Source organism: Etheostoma cragini, chromosome 24 (assembly GCF_013103735.1).
Source record: "Etheostoma cragini isolate CJK2018 chromosome 24, CSU_Ecrag_1.0, whole genome shotgun sequence".
Lineage (NCBI taxonomy): Eukaryota > Metazoa > Chordata > Actinopteri > Perciformes > Percidae > Etheostoma > Etheostoma cragini.
The window spans coordinates 3,389,858-3,409,190 of record NC_048430.1 but is presented as its reverse complement, the minus strand read 5'-3'; the positions used below and the strand labels follow the sequence as shown (position 1 = coordinate 3,409,190).

The 19,333-nt window shown below is 39.4% G+C and overlaps 1 protein-coding gene across 2 annotated transcripts in view; it reads left to right on the top strand.

Annotated features, from left to right (window-relative positions):
• Positions 1 to 1,095: 1,095 nt before the first annotated feature.
• Positions 1,096 to 19,333, top strand: part of LOC117939597 (rho GTPase-activating protein 20-like) — a 21,448-nt gene continuing 3,210 nt past the window's right edge. The window contains exons 1-16 of one of the 2 annotated variants that reach the window (XM_034865047.1): positions 1,096 to 1,292; positions 1,507 to 1,612; positions 5,324 to 5,409; positions 8,059 to 8,232; positions 8,369 to 8,518; positions 10,528 to 10,569; positions 10,669 to 10,753; positions 10,930 to 11,007; positions 12,256 to 12,322; positions 12,607 to 12,774; positions 12,856 to 13,028; positions 13,137 to 13,301; positions 14,133 to 14,245; positions 14,550 to 14,742; positions 15,734 to 15,848; positions 16,447 to 17,369. In XM_034865047.1, the coding sequence (XP_034720938.1) occupies positions 1,541 to 1,612; positions 5,324 to 5,409; positions 8,059 to 8,232; positions 8,369 to 8,518; positions 10,528 to 10,569; positions 10,669 to 10,753; positions 10,930 to 11,007; positions 12,256 to 12,322; positions 12,607 to 12,774; positions 12,856 to 13,028; positions 13,137 to 13,301; positions 14,133 to 14,245; positions 14,550 to 14,742; positions 15,734 to 15,848; positions 16,447 to 17,369 (2,604 nt within the window). In that variant the 5' untranslated portion in view covers positions 1,096 to 1,292; positions 1,507 to 1,540. Of the gene's footprint in view, positions 1,293 to 1,316; positions 1,613 to 5,323; positions 5,410 to 8,058; positions 8,233 to 8,368; positions 8,519 to 10,527; positions 10,570 to 10,668; positions 10,754 to 10,929; positions 11,008 to 12,255; positions 12,323 to 12,606; positions 12,775 to 12,855; positions 13,029 to 13,136; positions 13,302 to 14,132; positions 14,246 to 14,549; positions 14,743 to 15,733; positions 15,849 to 16,446; positions 17,370 to 19,333 lie in introns of those variants that run through there. The other variant, XM_034865046.1, reaches the window with a different exon arrangement.

Sequence of the window (19,333 nt, the reverse complement as noted above, 5' to 3'; positions counted from 1 at the left end):
ATTTCCTCCCTCCATATGGTCCGCTTTACTTTACTTTACTTACATTTTGTGTATAGACCTAAATGAATAATTACTTTAGGTGTTTTATTACAGCTTTAGGGTTAATTAATATCAGCTTTACAGATCAAAGATGATGTCTCTTTAGAGAGTTATTTGACAGATTATCACTTTATTTAACTTTATTTTTTTAAGTTTGAATGTGTCCCACATTACCATCTTACGGCCTACATTGCAGTCAGTACTATTCCTGATGTGTTTCCCAGAGACACTGGAATCTAATAATGTGTCTTGAGACTGATGAAGAGCCTGAAGCTACTGTACTAAAAGTTAACATCAGAGCCATTATCTGATTACGGATATAAATAAATTCTTTTAGTTTAGGGAATGTACTCAGGATTCCGTTTGTTTATCTGCACTGATTTTGAACCCTTGTGTTTTTTAATAGTTTGGACTGCTAAAAAATGTGTAAACCTTTTGTTACTAATGCCCATTATGTAAAAAAAAAAAAGTACTGCGTTGGCAATCCTTGCCTTTGCCACAAACTGGACTTGCAAAGTGTTTTTTCTCTTACTTTGCTCATGTTTTTGCCTTGTTTCTTGTAAAATGCTTCACATTTTCATTCTTTAGACCTCTGAAATCCTTCAAATGAAAGGATCTAAACACACAAATAGCCTTTGTACTCCCCAAAAAACATATTAATAGACTATATTGCAAATAATAATGTAATGCATGTGTATTTTTGTTTAAATATTTAATGCTAAAATATTTTCCAATAAACCATTAATGGTATGTAATTATGTAATTTTTTGTTTTAGGAGTTGAGGAAATATTAGCATTAAAAATTCTATAGTTAAAGTCAATATTTAACACTTATTCAACTTTACATTGGATGAAGTGAGATAATGTTGTCACCTGGTGTTACAAGCTTCTATAACAGGGTTGTATAAATCTAATCTACTCACAGAATGGTCTTGTTTCTGCTAATAGATCGCAGTGAATTCTAAACTGATGTTGATTGAAATATATATTTTTTCTTTTGCAGTTTGGTGGCTGTAATCAAACTTGATCACTAGTCTTACCTAACAATCCTCTGTCATTGTTTGTTTTAGCGGAAATCTGATTTGTCTACCGAATTAATGGCGCATTTTGGTTAAAAATAGATGGACCTATTTTTTTCCAGTGTATTGGCGCCGCCTCCCAGATCTGCGCGTAAAGACGCATTAAGAAGTGGCACAGTGACTGATAATCCAGACAGGAGGTGCGTTTAGTCACAGCACAGTCTTTCATTGATGGTAAGGAGAGCGAGATAGCTGTGTTTAAACTTTTATTTATTAATTCATTTATTTATTCAGTTTATTTTCCCTCCTCGAAGTTCACAGTCTCCTAAATGCTCGCAGACTTAAAGTTTTAAAATTGACGTACTAACAAGCTTGTGTTGGGATGGTTCCTTCCATCCGGAGACGTTATTAATGGGATTTCTCTCTCCCTTGCATCACTTGAGGACAGTGGGACAGTGAGCCGTAGGGCGACTGGAGGCTGGATGGACAACATGTCTCCACAGCAGCAACAGGACAGCCTCTGCCGAGGCGATGAACAGCAAGAAAACAAACAGGTATGGACTATGTTTGAAACATTTCTACGAGTGTTCCCAGTCCTTGTTTAAGTTAATGGATAGTTTTGGTTTCAAGAGTTTGACATGTAAACTGAGTGCGCAAAGGAGGAACAGTTTGTCTCCAGGTCATACCGTTTGTAAAAAAAAAAAGAATAAGAATCTGTTATTTTTGCGTTTTTGTTTACCTTTGGACTCATTATCGGTTATGAAGAAAACAATCATATTTTTTTCTAGGAGGTAACTGCAATATGAATGGTGGTGAGAAGTTGAGATCGTAAAGACCATCGTAACGGGCGAGTAGTCCCTGGAAAAAAGATAGGATGAAATTGTACAAAATAACAGGCGACCATAAACAATATTATACTGGTTATTAATTATTAGCGATCAATAGCCAACAACTCAACTAACATAAAACATATCAGTTGGTTAAACATCTTTAATGTAACAATTTCTTTGAAAAACCCCTTGAGATGTGAGCAGATATGGAGATTTTAAGTGTTTAAAAATGTAAAAGTTTTGCAGTCAACGACTAAAACTTAAAATGGATCTGTTACTTAAAATGCTTGTAACAATATTTTTCTCATACATAGTTTAGTACTTTTCTTTCTGGCATAATTTATTATTGCGGTCAACTCAATTATTTCCTGGATCTTGTATCACCATAGTTGCGATAAATTGGATGTAGAAATACAGAAAATCACATTCAAATCTGAAACAATTTTCTGCTGGATGACCCCCAGACCCCCTGTTTTGTCCCCCCTATTTCTTAAACCAAAGTTACATCCTCGTGTATAAATATTGGGTAGTATTTGTTAAGTGTGTCACATCACAGAAGGAGCAGAAAAATAAGGAATAATTTTAGTGCTTTAGTACGATTTATTAAAGTCTTGAAAATACACACACACAGGACCTATACATGCATTAATGGAGAGATGTAAGGGTGAAGGGGTTGCCCTCAGTACCTTGCTAAAGAGCACGTTGGCAGTGCCCAGGAGGTGAACTGGCACCTCTCCAGCCACCAGTCCACACTTGGAGACGAACATTGCTTTCACTATTTTCTGATTTTCATCTACCAAGCGACCAATCAGTTATTCAAGGAAATTGTCAGGAGGTTAATCAGAATCAAAGTTGCAACGCAACTGTAAACCCCCCCGGCCCTTTGTGATTATTTGAGATGTTATACTTTCCATTGGGTGTGGTCTTCTTAAACCTTTATAGTTAATTTGACTTCCCACCTAGAGCCGGGTTCTGTTTCAAGTTTCTTCCTGTTTTCAAAATCCGCCGTCGTACGAAGTACAGTGGCTCTTGGGAGAATTGTTTGGTCCCTGTGTGGCCTCTACCCGCTCAATATTGGAGTTACCTGTTATGATTCTACACAATGGTTTGACACTATAAATAATATTAAATTGAATTGACAGACTCTACACATTACCCCTCTGTTTCAATGCAGTGCTACTTCCCTTACTTTGCTGATATCATTAGTTTTTGATTAACAGTCAGTAACGTTAGTGGCTGCAAAAAGTTCTTATAATGCATAGATAACTTTTCCTGTTGCCCTGTGCTGCATCCTTGTTTCATTAATGATTGATTCCACATCCGCTACAGCTTTTCATCTGTATGTTCTGATTCAAACAGATACAAAAATACAGTATATCACCATCATGCCATGGATCCCTGCAAGGACTATGACAGTATGAGGAAATACACTTTTGAGATGAACGTTTGAGATGTGCAGTTCCACCTGAAATTAAAACAAATCTCTTAAACAGCCCAGCAAACTCAGTGGAAGAGCCCTAATGTTTTACTTTAATGAGAATCAGACTGTCTGGGTTCAATTCAATATGGTCTGTGTTCTCATTTTCTTTTAGTTATTGTCATTATGGGTACAAATTCTTAGTTAAAATTTGAATGCTTGTAGTTGCACTATCAACTTCTATTAGTTGAATTCCAGTAGGTTCTGACCTGTGGCCCCTGCTGGCAGTTTGACCGTCTGGAAACAGTCTATGAATGAATTTCCTCTTTAACTGCTGTGTGTTGTAATACAGCCAACGGTGTAAGAGCTGGGCTGCTGTTGCTCAGTAGATTTTTCCCCCCCATATCTCCATGTTACCTTATGTTGGTTTCTTTTTAGAAGTGAAAGGTAACATTGTCATGTTGTGGCTGGTGTGTATCCTAAAGAATGTTTCACCACTGTGTGACCCTGCTAAATCAATGGTATTACACTGTGAAATGTCAGAAAGGCCTGGCGGTGAGAATGATCTTTTCTCATTGAGGAGTTTTCGATTTTTTTTGGACGCCTACAGACAAGTTGGAGACTGTGACGACAGTCAGTTGGTCATCCAGTTTGGTGTAGACTGAAATATCTTAACTATTGGATGGATTACCGTGAAACTTCCATGTACTCCTCAGGATAATTAGTAAAAATGTTGGTGATTCCCTTAGTTTTATTTAGTGCAAAAGGAATGACATAGTGCCCACATGATGTCCACACTTCTCTGAGATTCAACCACTTTGGCGTGTGGTCTTGCTGATCAAGACCCATTGAAAAGACAAGTGTAACTACGGCAACAACCAACAACACCGACTGAGAGAAATCTTATATACCTTCAACAAAGTTACAAAGTGCTTTACAGAACAGAAAAAACTATCATAAAACACCGGGGGATAAAATAGAGTTACATTAAAATATAAAATGTATAATAAAGATCAAGAGGATAAACACCTATCAATTCAATCATGAAACTTCAAACAAAAAAAATAATAAAACAAAACCTAACAAAAAACTAAATCATTCGATTCCCAACCTATCCATCTGACCACACTCAACATAATAGGTATCAGTAGGCGACGGTGTCACAGGGTGTTAATCTGACATACAATGAGTAAACTGTGTTTATGTAATAGCTGCTTGTCACCTTGCTGCACATTCACAAATCCTTCTACAATTAGATTAAATAAAACTTTAATGACCCTCATGGGGAAACAGGAATAATAGGATCCAGCAAAGAAAAATAGGATCTTAATAGGGCTGCAAGCAGCACCTGGTAGGGTGCAGTACAATGGGAGCACATGATTAATATAGCATTAAGGTGCCATATTTGTTTCTAGCCTTATTTAATTTCAACTTAAAGACTTGCTTAAAATCGATACCGCATAGTATCGCAATATTTTCCTAGGCAGTAGTGTATGGATGCACGGACGCCAAGTATCTTTCTTTAATTATGTAAATTACACATGATAATTTTACGTTTTGGTACTAGAATGATAAAGTGAATTAGTTTTTTCAGCCCACTAGATAGAAAATGTAAGTGATGTGTTGACAGAGTTATCCTTTGGAGACATAATTTGAAGTTGGATAAAGTGTAATAATTTGCAGTATATTGCAGAATATCGTAATATGTGTAATATCGCAATTTTCAATGTTGTATGTTTCAAGCATTGTGATAATGTTAAATTGTGGTTAGGAATATGTGATTACTGTACCACCACAAACAAAATGATATACAGTATGACAGACAGTTTCAACACTTAAACATTTCCACACATTTCCACATGGCTTTACGGAGTAGTTGAAGTGTGAGAGAGGTCAAGACATGGGTAAAGAAATTTCAGGTGGCTTCCTTTTACACCCTGGAGACATAAATGTTAATAAGGCAGTGGTCGGATAATATTTTGAGTTAGATAATTCTTGTCTCTGTTTGTCTCTTGTAGCGGATGAAGTCTCAGAGTTGTCGGCGCCAGTCCGCCCCGTCTCTGGTCATCACTAAGGCTCTCATCAGGTCCAAAACTCTCTCCAGGTACTTTAAAATTCTTTCAAAGGCCTGAGGCTTGATTTAAAAAGTAAATGGTGCAAACGTGTATTTTGGTTTACAAGTCACGTTCAGCCACAATCAATATAATTTTATTAATAGTGTCAAATCATATCTAAAGTTCTCTCCGGATACTTTACAAATAGAGTAGGTCTGGACCACACTACACAATAATTATACACGTGTGCGCACTCACGCAAATGAGTCTGGATCTAACGCCAACGGAGCAGTTTGTTATGGCAGGAGGGACGTCCTCCAGTTTAAGTCATCCCAGGTGGTATGTTGTAACCTGCAGGTGTTAGTTGTTCAGTGTCACCAAGCAGCGCTCACCTGGGTAAGTAGGTGGGCTATAACATCCTCAGAAGCATCCAGTTCACTTACACAGAGGCCACTGAACCCTGAAGCCACACACTCACATGCTCCAGGCGTAGCCCAGAGTGAGGTGTTGAATCCACTTGGATAGATAATCCTTCTGTAACCAGACTTATTAGAGGATCAGGCATTTATTAATAGCTCTGCCTTTAAAGGTATCGACAGGAAAAGTGAAGTAGAAACGACCTCATTAAACAGCTCCGACTGAGGTGGGGTCCCTCACTGAGCTACACCCACCAACCAACAACCTCTTCTGTCAAAGACTTTTGACAAGGTGTTTGGCTCTGTTTTGTCACATAACGCTCACCCCAAGTGTGGACATGGCTAATACAATATACCACTAATATAGGAAATTATACCTCAAGATAATAATCATAATAATTTTCTCAGATGATTAATAGATACATTTTCTTTTTTCTTTAACCACTATTTGTTCTTTGATTTGGTATAAATCAATCCAGTGAGCATTAAAAGGTCTACAAAAGTGAGTCAGATAAAGAAATAGTTTTCAACGTTTCAGCTTATTAAACATCAAATTCAGAAGAGAATAGATGGACATTTTGGGAAATATGCTTATTCTTTATTTTGCTGAGAGTTTAATGCTAAAACATCACATCTATTGAATGCAGGTTTTGGTGTCCCTACATCTGTGTTTTCTGATTCTTTGTTTTTTCTTTTTTATCTTCCTTGTATTCCTTTTTAGTTTACTGTTTAGGACTTTGAGCTGTGAGCTGTCCCTCCATATTTCCCATCTTTATGCTAAATTAAACCCATATTCACATAACAGACATGAGAGACAGATTAATTGTTAATCTTCTTATCTAACTCTTGGAGTGAAATCAAATAAGCGTGTTTCAGAAAATACTACTCCTTTAAATGGTGACCTGGCCACTGGAAGTAGTAAATAAAAATAGAAATTCCAACAGTAAAGCAATCAATAATGTTAGTACGATAAAGCTGCATTAAGTTACACAACACATTAGCTATTATCCTATATTGAAGAAGAAGACATATTTTATTGATCCCCAAAGGAAAATTATATTTTTACACTCTGTTGTATTACACATTACACACAGGTCCAAAATGCGCGCGCACACACACACACACACACACACGCACAAATAGGACCCATACATGCACTAATGGAAACAGGTGCCCCGAGCAGAAGATCCTGATTCTTATCTTCCCTGGGAAAAGCATCATTGGAAGGATGTTTTGCTGTCCCTTTTTAGATTTGACTTTCTGAAAGCTGCAGATTCCCTGACCTCATACTGCACACAGGACTTATTACATAACATAATTTACATGATGGGGTGCCGGGTAGCTCGGTTGGTAGAGCAGGCGCCCATATATAGAGGTTTACTCCACGACGCAGCGGGCCCGGGTTCGGCTCCGACCTGCAGCCCTTTGCTGCATGTCATTCCCCCTCTTTCATTTCTTCAGCTGTCCTGTCAATAAAGGCCTAAAAAGGCCCAAAAATAATCTTTAAAAAAATGGAACACTATGCACTATGCGTCAGTATTTGGAAGATATTTTGTATTTAGTGATGAGGGAGAGAGACAGAGATCTTAAGTGAATAATCTAATAAAATGGCACTCGAGAGACAGGGGCTGACTGAGGCTTTGTGTTTACTCTGCGACGTCACCAGCAAACATGCCTTCTGATAAACTAAGTCTGTCAACCTCAAAACATCTCCTTATAAGATAGAAAGGTTTGATGAAATCAGTTAGCAGCTGCTTAGCATTACCAGTCAGTCACGCTGGTTCTAAAGCAAGTTACGCTATTACACAATGACTGGACGAGGTACTTTGACATAAAAGTGGGATCACGAGTTGCATCAGAGTGTATTGAATCCCTTGGTGTCCCAAATCTTCAGACTTTAAAGACAATATTGTTGTTTACACTTTATCAAAACAGATCAAACTCAACTTTGTTATGTTTCACCTGAGAGGAGACTTTAAGGTGCAACATCTAGTATTTTAACAAGATAAAAGACACATTTAGGTTTAGACATTTGTACAAATACTATTAACAGTTAACACCCACGAGAAAGAGAAGAAAAATGAACATAAAGCAAAGGAGTTTATGGGAAATGTGGTCTGACAGATTCATGAGATTCGGTAGCAATGCCTAAACAAACTACAATTAAATCTTTGATAAACAAATGCATTTAAAAGTAAATACAATTTAACTTTTTTAATTGTTCAGAAGAACAATTTTAGATCAGCTGGCTATTAAAAACAACATTACATGTTTGCATTCCAGAGAGAGCTTCATGGTTCCTGTGTGCCCAGAGACCTGCTCATTGGTCAAGTCCTTCCTCACCGGCTCTGATAGGTCATTTCTTCTCCACGGACATGCTCAGTTGAAGACCGGGATGCAGACTCAGGACAGACACCTCTTCCTGTTCAGCGACATACTGGTGATCGCCAAAGCCAAGTAAGCACAAGTGTGCATGTGGTATTTTTTTTTCCTTGCGTGGAACATTCTGGCTGTTCTCATCATTGGGGAATTGGGTTGATACCTGGTAAGTATGGTGTCACACCAGTTCTTGTGGCTCTTTCTGAATTCCCAGATCAGCCAATCACTTCAAGCAGAAGGCCCAGGTGTGTGTGTGTGAGATGTGGACGGCGGGCTGCATGGACGAGGTGTGTGAGGGAAGCACAAACCCAGAGAGGAGCTTTGTTATGGGCTGGCCTACCTGTAACTGTGTTGCTTTGTTTAGGTAACGCACACACACACATTAATATGTGTTCACATTTATGTTGTTATAAATCTGTACACAGACTTGCTAATTGAATGCCTTTTTAATCGCATTTGTTTTAAACCACAATGCTCTGAAGGTCTCAACCAAATCCAATGAGATATTTTAATGGCAGTCCAAGTGACAGTTATAGGGGCTATATGAAACACTCATTTGTGTTGATTCTCGCGGCCCCGTTTATTTCCTTTTTTTATGTGATAGCCCTGCCCCCCAGTATTAGCCATAACTAAAGTGGATCATTTCTAAAATAAAATAAAATACAATTAGGCACGTATAAAGAAATCTCCTTCCTTTTACCTGCGTGTCACTAACATAGGCTTTTCCGGTGTTACGCCGAAATCTGTGACCCGTCAGAATGTGTTCTCTGTGGCGCCGCCTTCCTGCCGAAAAAGCAATTTGTGACTTCGGACCCAAGCAGAGGCATTAATAAGAACTATATAAACACAGCGCTCTTAGTCTCGTTTGCTGTTAAAGGTCAGTTAAGATCATCAGATGGAAAATTACTATCTGTAAACTTTGTTCAGGTTAATATTTTATGTTCACGCTGCCTCATGTCACAGGCTGTAAAATGTGTGTGTTTCAGTAGTGCATGTTGGCAATGCTGTAAACTTGACCTTAAATGCCAAATGAGCTGCAAACAGACAGGGCGAGCCGCAGTATAGAGAGCTGGTGAGTGATATCCCATCTATCCTGGTTAACCGGAAATTCAAATGTTATGTATAACACTGTTAAGGAGGAGGGTTCACCTTCAGTGATTCAAGTTATATTATCATGGGGCATCAGTCAGAATACATGAGCAACATAGACCACTTAACACATTCATTTTTTTAATTCAAAATGATAAGTAAAAGAAAACCGACACACATTGACTGGTAAATCTGAAAAAACAAACAAATAGAAATTAGATATTCTCATATCAATATGCTCACATGTCCATCTTTAAGAAATAAGAATAAAGCTGTCAGTTAAATAACTTGGACATCTTATTAGAAATTAAAGTGCAAAATATAACTCGTCATGCCGGATTACGCCCAATTTGAGGGGATACAAATGAGTGAGTAGTAAATAGAGAGGGACCTGGTGATTTTATTCAGGTAATTAGGGGTGACAGGGTGGAAACTTGAAACCAATCAGTGAGTATGTTTACATGCACACCAATATTCCACTATTATTTCGAATATGACAATATTCCGAATTTGATACAGGTCATATAAACCGCATATTTTGGTTTAATATTCCCAATAGGGCCTTTTTCCCAATACAGCATTTTCAGATTAATCTATGTGGGATATTCCGGTGTTATTTGGGTTTTAGCGGCATTCTTTGGACATGTATAGAGCTCATTCGGAATATGCGTCTTAATCTGGGGTTTTACCGCAGTTTATGGCCTCTTGCCTGTTTACGGCTTAGGGTCATCTCTGTGCACTGCTATGGTTGCTGTACACAATTTAACCAACCGACAGTTTGCAAGGATGCAAACCCAATAAGAAGGAGAAACACAGCTACTTTTAAACAATATCAAAGACTTGGATATCAACAGGTTTTTTGATATGCGCACACACTGCTACGCCGACCTTTTCAAGAGTGAAGGAGGGACGCTGTGTTCCCACGGTCCAACAAGTCCGCTACTGCTGTTAACTTTAAAAAAAAATCTATTTTGCACAGCTACATGTAAGCGGGAATATTAGTGTGATATTCACTTTCATTAACCACGTAAACAGCTTAGTCCAAATGTTGTCTTTTTTGGAATAAGGGCAAAAACCGAAATACTTTGTGCATGTAAATGTAGTCAGTGATGAAGGAGGTGAGGTAGGAAGATGGTGGTATGCACACCAAGTTGATTTCCAACCGCCAAAAATGTCAAAAGGAGAAGGAAGTGAGGTAGATGAGAAAAGTTAGAAAAAAAATATGGATCTTTACTAGACACAGACTGTGATCAGGTGTGATGTTCCTCTCTATGTTTGCTTCAGCTCCGCAGAACAGAAAGAGAAATGGCTTTCCCTCCTCAAAAGGTAAACTCCGCCTTCATGCATCAACATAAAGTGTGTCCAAATTTATGTGGAGAGAAGAGAAATCTGACGGGTCGTGTTCCCTCTTTTATTCCTCTCCAGTCGCATTAAAGAAGAGAAAGAGAAGGAAGAACCTAAAACCATTCCTCTGAGAGTGTACGGGAAGGGAATCAATACTTTTGCTGTTGTAAGTTTATTTTGAGGTTTCTACTTTTACATGTGTTCTTGCTGTAATCTTCACATGAAGATTTAAAGCTAGTTTTCATTCTTCCAGTGATTCATGTATGTTTGCAGTGCTACTTTTTGTCCAGAGTAGGTGATGTCCTGTTGATCCCATGTCAGTATGTCCTTCTGCCCGATTAGACCAAGACGCTTCCTGTCAGCAACTCCGATTCAACCAATGAGGTGGTCCGACTGGCCCTGCAGCAGTTCAGCATCATAGTGAGTAATGAACAAAATGTGTTTCTCTTGCATTCATTAAGTGGAACACAGGGCTTTGCAATTAATCTAAATTTGAAATTGCAATTGTGGGTTTGGCTCTTATTATTAACTCTTATTTTGGGGAAAAGATGGAAAGTATGAAGGGTAAATTGATGACTTGTTTCACTGTTTTTAAGTTCAATACTTGCAACATCTGAACTAAAAGTCAATGAGTAATTGTGTAAAATAATAATTCATTTCAATATTGACCAAAATAATGGTGCTTATGATTTTTTCTCTAATGGAGCAGCCCTAGTGCAGTATATCTGCACAGTCTGTGTGTGTGTGCACACCAGAATCCTACTCTTCCCCCTAATAATACTGTAAATGTATTCATCATGTTTACTGTATACTTATTTATTCAGCTGCCCGTTTACATTGTCTGAAACTGTTGCTGAACTTGTTTGCATTTGCATTTGTTCATATAAGCCTGCAGGTATTTGTGCAATGCATTCCATTTTGCTCCCCCCATAGGGAATAGGAAAGAAAACTTCACTTCAAAAGCGTCACTCTGAGGACAAGATTATTAGTTATAGCTTAAAGAAAAACGCCTGACTACTGTGACTCCAGTTCTGATTACACTTGAGATCTATTGCTGACCTGCATCACAGAATTAGGAATATGTTTAATACTGCAAAAACGTAAGTGTAAGTCAGGGAGCAATAAAATCTTTAATAAAACATATAATTTGTTTGTGAAAGGCTGCAGCTATAAGAAGTCTGTTTTCATTAAAACTGTAATTCTAACCACAACTGTGTACCTGTTTAGTTACGCGCACACACCCCATAATATCTAAGGGATCTGTATCATATCAAGATTGTGTGTTTAGTTGTTTTTTTCAAATGACCATTGGCCAAATTATCAGATTTATAAACTTCCAAATATTGATAGCTACTCCGTTTACTGTCCCATCAGATCTCATCAGATACACCTTTGGTTTCTCTCCACTCACTCCTCGTCACAAAACATCCTCAGTGATGGCAGAACCTCACATGGAATGTACAAATACTTTCTTACCAAACACAGAGAACAGAGGAACAGAAGCCCTGTAGCCCAACGTTAGCTCAGTTGCGCAAGTTACATGTGATTTTAACACACGGCATGTGAAAAGTGAAAGTCTGATTGGTTCTGTGGGCATCTTGTTCTCTGAGGCCTTGTAAAGTGGTGTGTCTTGTTTTTTTTTAACATCTTCGTCTATGTTATGCCCAGGGAAATGTGAAGGACTTCGAGCTGTGGGTCATCTCCAAGAGGGACAACACCCCCTATCCTCTAATTGGTCAGTGAGTGAGTTCTAGACCAGTTTAACAAAATATCATCAGATCCGGTTGTTGTCATTAGATTGCTACATGGCATTTCCAAAGGGGAGCATGACAGATGGTTTTTTAGACACACTAGTACCATTCATTCCCAGAGAAGAGTGTGTGTTTTAAAATCTAGCTCCCGCGGGTGGAAGTGTGTGTGTTTGCTGACTAATAATAGGATGTTATGGTACTGTTTATGTTTTATAGCAACTATATCAAGCCTCCAGGGAGTGATTCTGCCTCTTGTCCTCTGTATCAGGTCATGAGTTTCCTTTCAGTATCCAGATGAGTCATGTGAGACACACAATGTCTCAGGGAGGTGGCGGAGACAGACAGAGGGCCATGCAGGTGGAGCAGATGCAGGTGTACAAGCAGTGCCAGTTCATAATGAAGCCTAGAGTCGTTGAAGCACTGCATGTTTCTCCAGGTGAGGTCATTATTCCTCTAGGAAAAGTAACAAAAATAGTACGAGTGTTTTTGCTCATGCATTCTGTGGTTGCCTTTTCAGAGTGTTCTCAGAAGCCATTTAAAAGGAGGCGTTCGCTCATCACCTGGGCCTTCTGGCGAGGTTCCTCCTCCCACCTGAATGAACTGCCCCTCGCCGGCGTGGCCCGCGGCTGCCTGTTCAACCAGCCGCTCAGCTCCATTTGTGTAGAGGATGCTCTGCCAAAGCCAGTTCTGGTGAGTTGGCACAACATCAGGAGTGCCTAATTGAACTTTCAGTACTTGTTTTTCAATCTATTGTTATGGTAAAGAAACGGCTGCAAACACTCTCTTCTCCCTCACCAGGACATGATGGTGTTTCTGTATCACGAGGGTTCCTGGACGCGGGGGATCTTCCGTCGGCCGGCAGGGGCTCGGGCTGTCAGGGAGCTACGGGACTCTCTGGACAGTGGCGAGTTTCAACTTCCTCTGACTAGAGAGCACATCTTTATCATTGCTGGAGTCTTTAAGGTAAGATGGTATAAGTGTGTGTGTATATTTTAGTTAAACCTCAAAAGGTGGAATAAAGAAAAGAAGCACTTAGGCCCTCATCTTCATGTACATCTTTACTGCAAATCAAGGGGCTTTAAAAATGTGTCATAGCAACAACACATCATCATGACAGTTTTTGAGCATGTATGTATCACTGTGTTGGTTACCCTATTGACCCACATCTGTAAGCACAAAATTAATCCGCTTCCATCCTACTCAGCCTGTGTGTGACATGCTATTTAGCTTTGATAGCAGGACAAGATGTTCGCAGCACACAGCCTAGATTTTCTTGTTAATGTAATCTGGATTATAATCTCTTATTATCTGGAGGGATAATGGAGAGCTGCTCTGCACAAGTGCCTTAACTATATACATACTTACACAGCAAGATTTCTCATTTATATTACATTACATTACATGTCATTTAGCTGACGCTTTTATCCAAAGCGATTTCCAATTACTATTTATGTCAAAGGTCACAAGCAACTATGGGTTAAGTGTCTAAATGTATCACAGTGGAAATTAAACCCAGATCTCCCACACCAAAGGCATGTGTCATATCCACTCACCAGCCAAGTTTATTTATGTCAATGATTTATATTGTTTTCAGCCGTCATTTTTATTGCAGTGTATGTGAGTAAACATCTCTCACTTATCCCAAGTAATAGAAATGTCTAACGCCACTACTTGGAAATACAAGAACAAAGAGGAGTAATAAACAATATGTATGGATTAGCAGTAATACGTTTTTAGACCAATATTATCTTGGAGAAAAGGCTGGTGGGATTGACTGCCTGGGCCTGTTTTCAGGATTTCTTGCGCAGCATCCCAAGCAGCTTGTTGGGTTGTGAGCTGCATGAAGAATGGATGGACGTGCTGGAGGAAGAGGAGGAGGAGGAAGAACAACTAGAGGACGTAAAGAGGTAACATTCCCACTATACTGCTACTCTACCTTTTTAGTATCATTTGATGGCATTCCTTTAAACCAGGGGTCTTCAACGTTTTTTAGGCCAAGGACACCTTAGCTGAAAGAGAGACAATGCTGGGACCCCCTACTACATATGTTGTATACAACTGAGCTACATATGAAACTGGGTGGGTGGATGGATATTCAGTGTGGATAATGGACCACAGCAGGGGTTTCCAGATGTTTGGAGATTTGGCAATGTTTAAATACTGACAATTTTATTCTCTTCCTATTCTCCGGTTATGTCTTTCTTTTTACAGGATGATTTGTCGCCTGCCCAAAGAAAACGCCCTGCTGCTTCGCTACCTGTTGGCCATGCTGCACGGTATCGAGGGCAACGCCCACGAGAACCAGATGACAAGTTACAATTTATCAGTTTGCATTGCTCCCAGCATGCTTTGGCCTCCTGGAGTGCCTTGTAGTCCAGAGGTAGAGGGAGAAGGAACTAAGAAGGTAAAACAGGGCAAGAAAATATCACTTTAACAACTAATACATTGTGGAATTTGACCCAGACCTAGAAAGAGTTGGTTGCTGTAACTTTGGCTACTCCTCCTATTTCCACTTAGACACACAGGATTGTTCTAATGTTGCAACACAATTAAATCAGTCTGTCTAAGCCAAGTCACAGCTCAGCAACAAAGAGGTTTCTTAGTTTTGCCTGCAGGTCATAAAAAACATAATTTTTTGGGCAATTAGGACCTTCATCATACAGGACAGCTGAAGATGTGAAAGGTAAGAGAGACGGGGCATGACATGCAGCCAAGGGCTGCAGGTCAGAATTGAACCTGCGGCCGCAGTGACAAGAACTGAGCCTCTAAAGGTGCCTCTAAAGTAATTTGGTCTATACATTTTTACAATTTGCTTTACCAAGCTATTAAGCCTTAGCCAACTGATTTGGAAAATTTGTATATTGACTTCCAAAACCTGGCCCTCATTAACTGAATGGTGCGGTTATGTTTGTGTTAGAAGTATTATTCACGCAAATGTTAAGCTGCATAAACCGCCAACTGAAAGTTATTTTAGATCAACATGTTTATGTGTGTGTTAATTCCCCCGTTAATGAGCACATTTAACACCTTAAACCATGTTAGGCTTTTCTCAGGAATGTCTCCAATCAGCATTATAGAAAGTGTAAAAGGTCTGTATATTTATGAACAGTTTGATGGGAACTAAGTAACGTCAGGGTTGATGTCCTGCAAAGCACTTGGTTCCAGAAAGTATTAAGCATTGTAACAAGTAGCTGCTCAGAAAAGATGTACTTTAAATGCTGAAAGAAGGCGATAGGAGAGTGCTTCCCCGCAGCCTTGAAAAGTTTCAATACTGCAGTTAGTTTGACAATGAACATTGAGAAATGCTAATTCAACTGTTTCACTGTTGTTATCATTGAATCTCAGTTGTTACACTAGTTTAATACCAACCTCTCTCTTCCTCCTGTCTGCGGCAGGTTTGTGGGCTGGTAAAGTTTATGATTGAACACTGTCAGCAGATTCTGGGAGAGGATCCCTCCTCCCTGTTTGGAGGGCAGCCACACAGACTCAACGCTGACGAGATGGGATCAGGTACACAAATGTCTTTAACTCAAGAGGGATTAAACATTTATGTTATAGTTTATACTTTTGTTACATCTCCTGCATCCATTGAGAACGTTCCTTAAACATTTTGGACACATGATAGCAGTAAGCATATCTACTGTTTTATTAATGAGTTGAGTAATCCATCACCGTAAACACGGAGTCGGCATGTTTAAATGAGGAAGAAACAAATAGGTAGTAGAGGTGTGACCATGATATCACTGCCAGCTACTATGAGCTTATGGTTTATGGTTTTTGAGTTTATGGTCAAGTGCAGCCCCAAATCCCATTTGATTGGATACTTTATGTCACTGAGTTTAGGATGAAAAGAGGTCTTTTGATTTGACTTACAAATATATTTGTTTTACATGTTTGTGGAAAAATCATGAGTAGAATTATTCATGATGACAAGTATTTACTGGCTAGAAGTTGCACATTTAGTTTGCTTCGTAAATCCTGAGCTATGAAGACAGAGCCAGTATGCAATGTTTTTGCAACAGTTTGTCTCTCACCTGTCTTTCTACATGTCTTTGCTTCTGCTTTGTCTCTTCTGCATCAACTCTGGGTCCTGTTGCTGGACCATTAGACTCGTGGCTGTACCCTCATACAGACTCATCCTACGACAGTCTAGAGAACGAGTTGGACAACATCAGCGGGGGCTCACCGGGCTTCTGTAGCAGAGGGCACACCAGAACCAAACCACTACAAGGCAGCCTGGACTCCATCCTCACATTCAGCGACTACGACCCAGACACAGACCCAGACTTACACCAGACCCAAACTGACAGCCCAGAGTGTCTGAAGTTACACCCACTGGGGAGAGCCAGAGGACGGAGACAGGAGGCACTGACTGTAGACACCTCCACCCTGGACTCCCTGTCCCCGGATGGTCGGCACACACAGCGGCGGCGCTCAGAGCCGGCTATAGCCTATGTGCCCAAGTTCCGGCCGTGGGTTTCAGGGAGTACTGATGGTCTCTCTGGCGAGGATGAAGATGATGAAGAAGAAGAAGAACTCTCCAAGAAGCCGAGCATCCACAGACTCACTTGCACGCACTCCAGAGGTCAGACCTGGAGGGGTGGAGTTGAGCCCGCATTAACCTTGCATGGAGCTCAGGAAGTGAGTTTCCCCTGCCTCTCCTCCACCGCCACCTCTCCTGCACAAACCCGCTCCTCCCTGGACTCCTTGCCCTCCCTCAGCAGTGACCACACCTGGGCGACCAGACAGGGGCTTCAGCCAGCCAAGGCACATCTGCCCTTCAGCACGCCCCTTTTATCTGTTCCCTCCTCTGGCCCCTCCACACCTCTAACCATTAGCTCTGCTCTGACCTCTGGTGGACATCCAGACCTGGAAACATGTCCAAAAGGCTCCCCACCCAAAGACGCACTCAACTGGGGGACCTTAAAAGGCTACAGGGGCCTCCACCCAAACTCTTGGCTGAAGAAAGGCCGGAGGCTGTCACTAACCCAACAAGACAACTTGGAGAAAGAAGATGAGGACAAGAGTGGGGTGAGTAAAAAATACTAATAGATTTATTTATTTTTTAGTTTAATTAAAACATCAAATCACATTAGATTCACATTTGATGCATTAATCTATCTTGTCTGTATTCTAGTCTTATCTAATGCATTACATTATCTCCATCAGTCTCCATGTCCATTTTACAGTACTAATTTCATCAGGCATGTCATTCTTACCACTCAGCATATCACTTATTTTTTCATTTTGGGGCATTTTAGGCCTTTATTTTGACAGGACAGTTATAGACATGAAGGCACCTGCTCTACGAACTGAGCTATCCAGGCGCCCTGCTAGGGTGATCACACGTCCCAAAAAACGACTAACAGCACAACTGTACAGACCAACACTTTGGCTCTGTCATTTGTTTCATAATGACACAGTTTATGATTTTAGTGATTTTTTTTATTTGTAATTTGGGGTTAACATGACAGACAGTTAAATTGAAATTAATATAAATAATAAATAATTTTGGTGCAGAGTTTTTAAATTCATGTTACAGGCTACACTATGACTTTTTGGACATACTATGACCTTTTTTGTATTTCTTTCGACATACTTTACTATGATTTAATGACTTTGACATACTATATTTTGTCACTTTTTTTTACATACTATGACTTTTTATGACTTTTTTTTTAGATATCCTATACTATGACTTTTTATGTTGTTGTTTTTGTGTAATTATTTGACATACTATACTATAGTAATAGAGTTGGGCGATATGAAGATAATCAAACATCACTATATTTACGACCAATTATATTTGATGGTGGTATTGTAGGGTTGACTATTGGTGCTTTCATAAAATATTAACACAACGAGAGTTTTGATAAATAATCACTATAATGTAGATACTTAAGTGGGTAAAGGCAAACAATAAAACAGCTAGTTCCAAAAATGACATCACTTTACTGTAGGGCAGTCTTTAAAACCAGGGTCAGGGTTAATACTACTGTCCACAATATTACAATATCCAAAATTGAAGACGATATCCAGCGTCATAATCAATATTGATATAATATCAATATATTGACCAGCCCTGTTTAAATGATCACAGACCCAAGAATTTCCCACAAGCAAGCATTTAGTGTGACAGTGGTGAGAAAAAAACATCTTTTAGGCAAACATTGTGTTCTATCACAGAACAGGAACCTGCTGAAAACCAGTTTTTAAACTGAGTCAGGCCTGTTTACATTGTGATGTAATGTTACCTTTAACTTTCTTTACTTTTTTTTAATTTAAACAATGTACTCTTTGACTTGTGGATAATTATTACAATTGTGGAGAAAAGTAGCAAAACTCCAGTGTAAAGAAGCTCAGATACAAGAGGCATGCATTCAAATATGTTAGATTTAAGATGTTTTCTATGCTGCTAACTGCACAGGAAGTATCTAAAGTAAAGTAGTCATGCAGGCAGAATGTGTATGTTTATTGTACCATATTATATTCATAAGAGGACTTTTCTAAGCAGACCAATCCAGAGCATCGCAGCACAGCAGCCTCTTTCCCCCCCTGGTTGCAGCCCTGATATTAATATGTATCACACATGTCATTTGTTACACACTTTGTCTTTGTGTCAGCTGTCTTTTATTTCTCCTTAAGAAAAAGAAATGTGCTGAACCACAATAATCCAACACACTCTCCTTTTCTCCCCAGATGAGTGCAGAGGGCAGAGTATTGTATGTCATGTTTTTTTTAAATAAAAAAGTAAGTAATAGTGGAAGTATGTATTATGTACTCTCTACACTGTACATGCCATTAAAGTTGATAAAAGTTGACATTTTTTGTCTTAAAAAATACCCCATGACCTCTTCTGACGGTTGTTGGTTAAACACTGTTGGATGTACTACATTTAAGGTCTAACACCCAACATGAAGAAGTCAAGTCCTCCACTAAATCAAAGCAGGTGTCAGAGTCAGATGAGATAGCTCAGTGGGATAGAACGCTGGTTA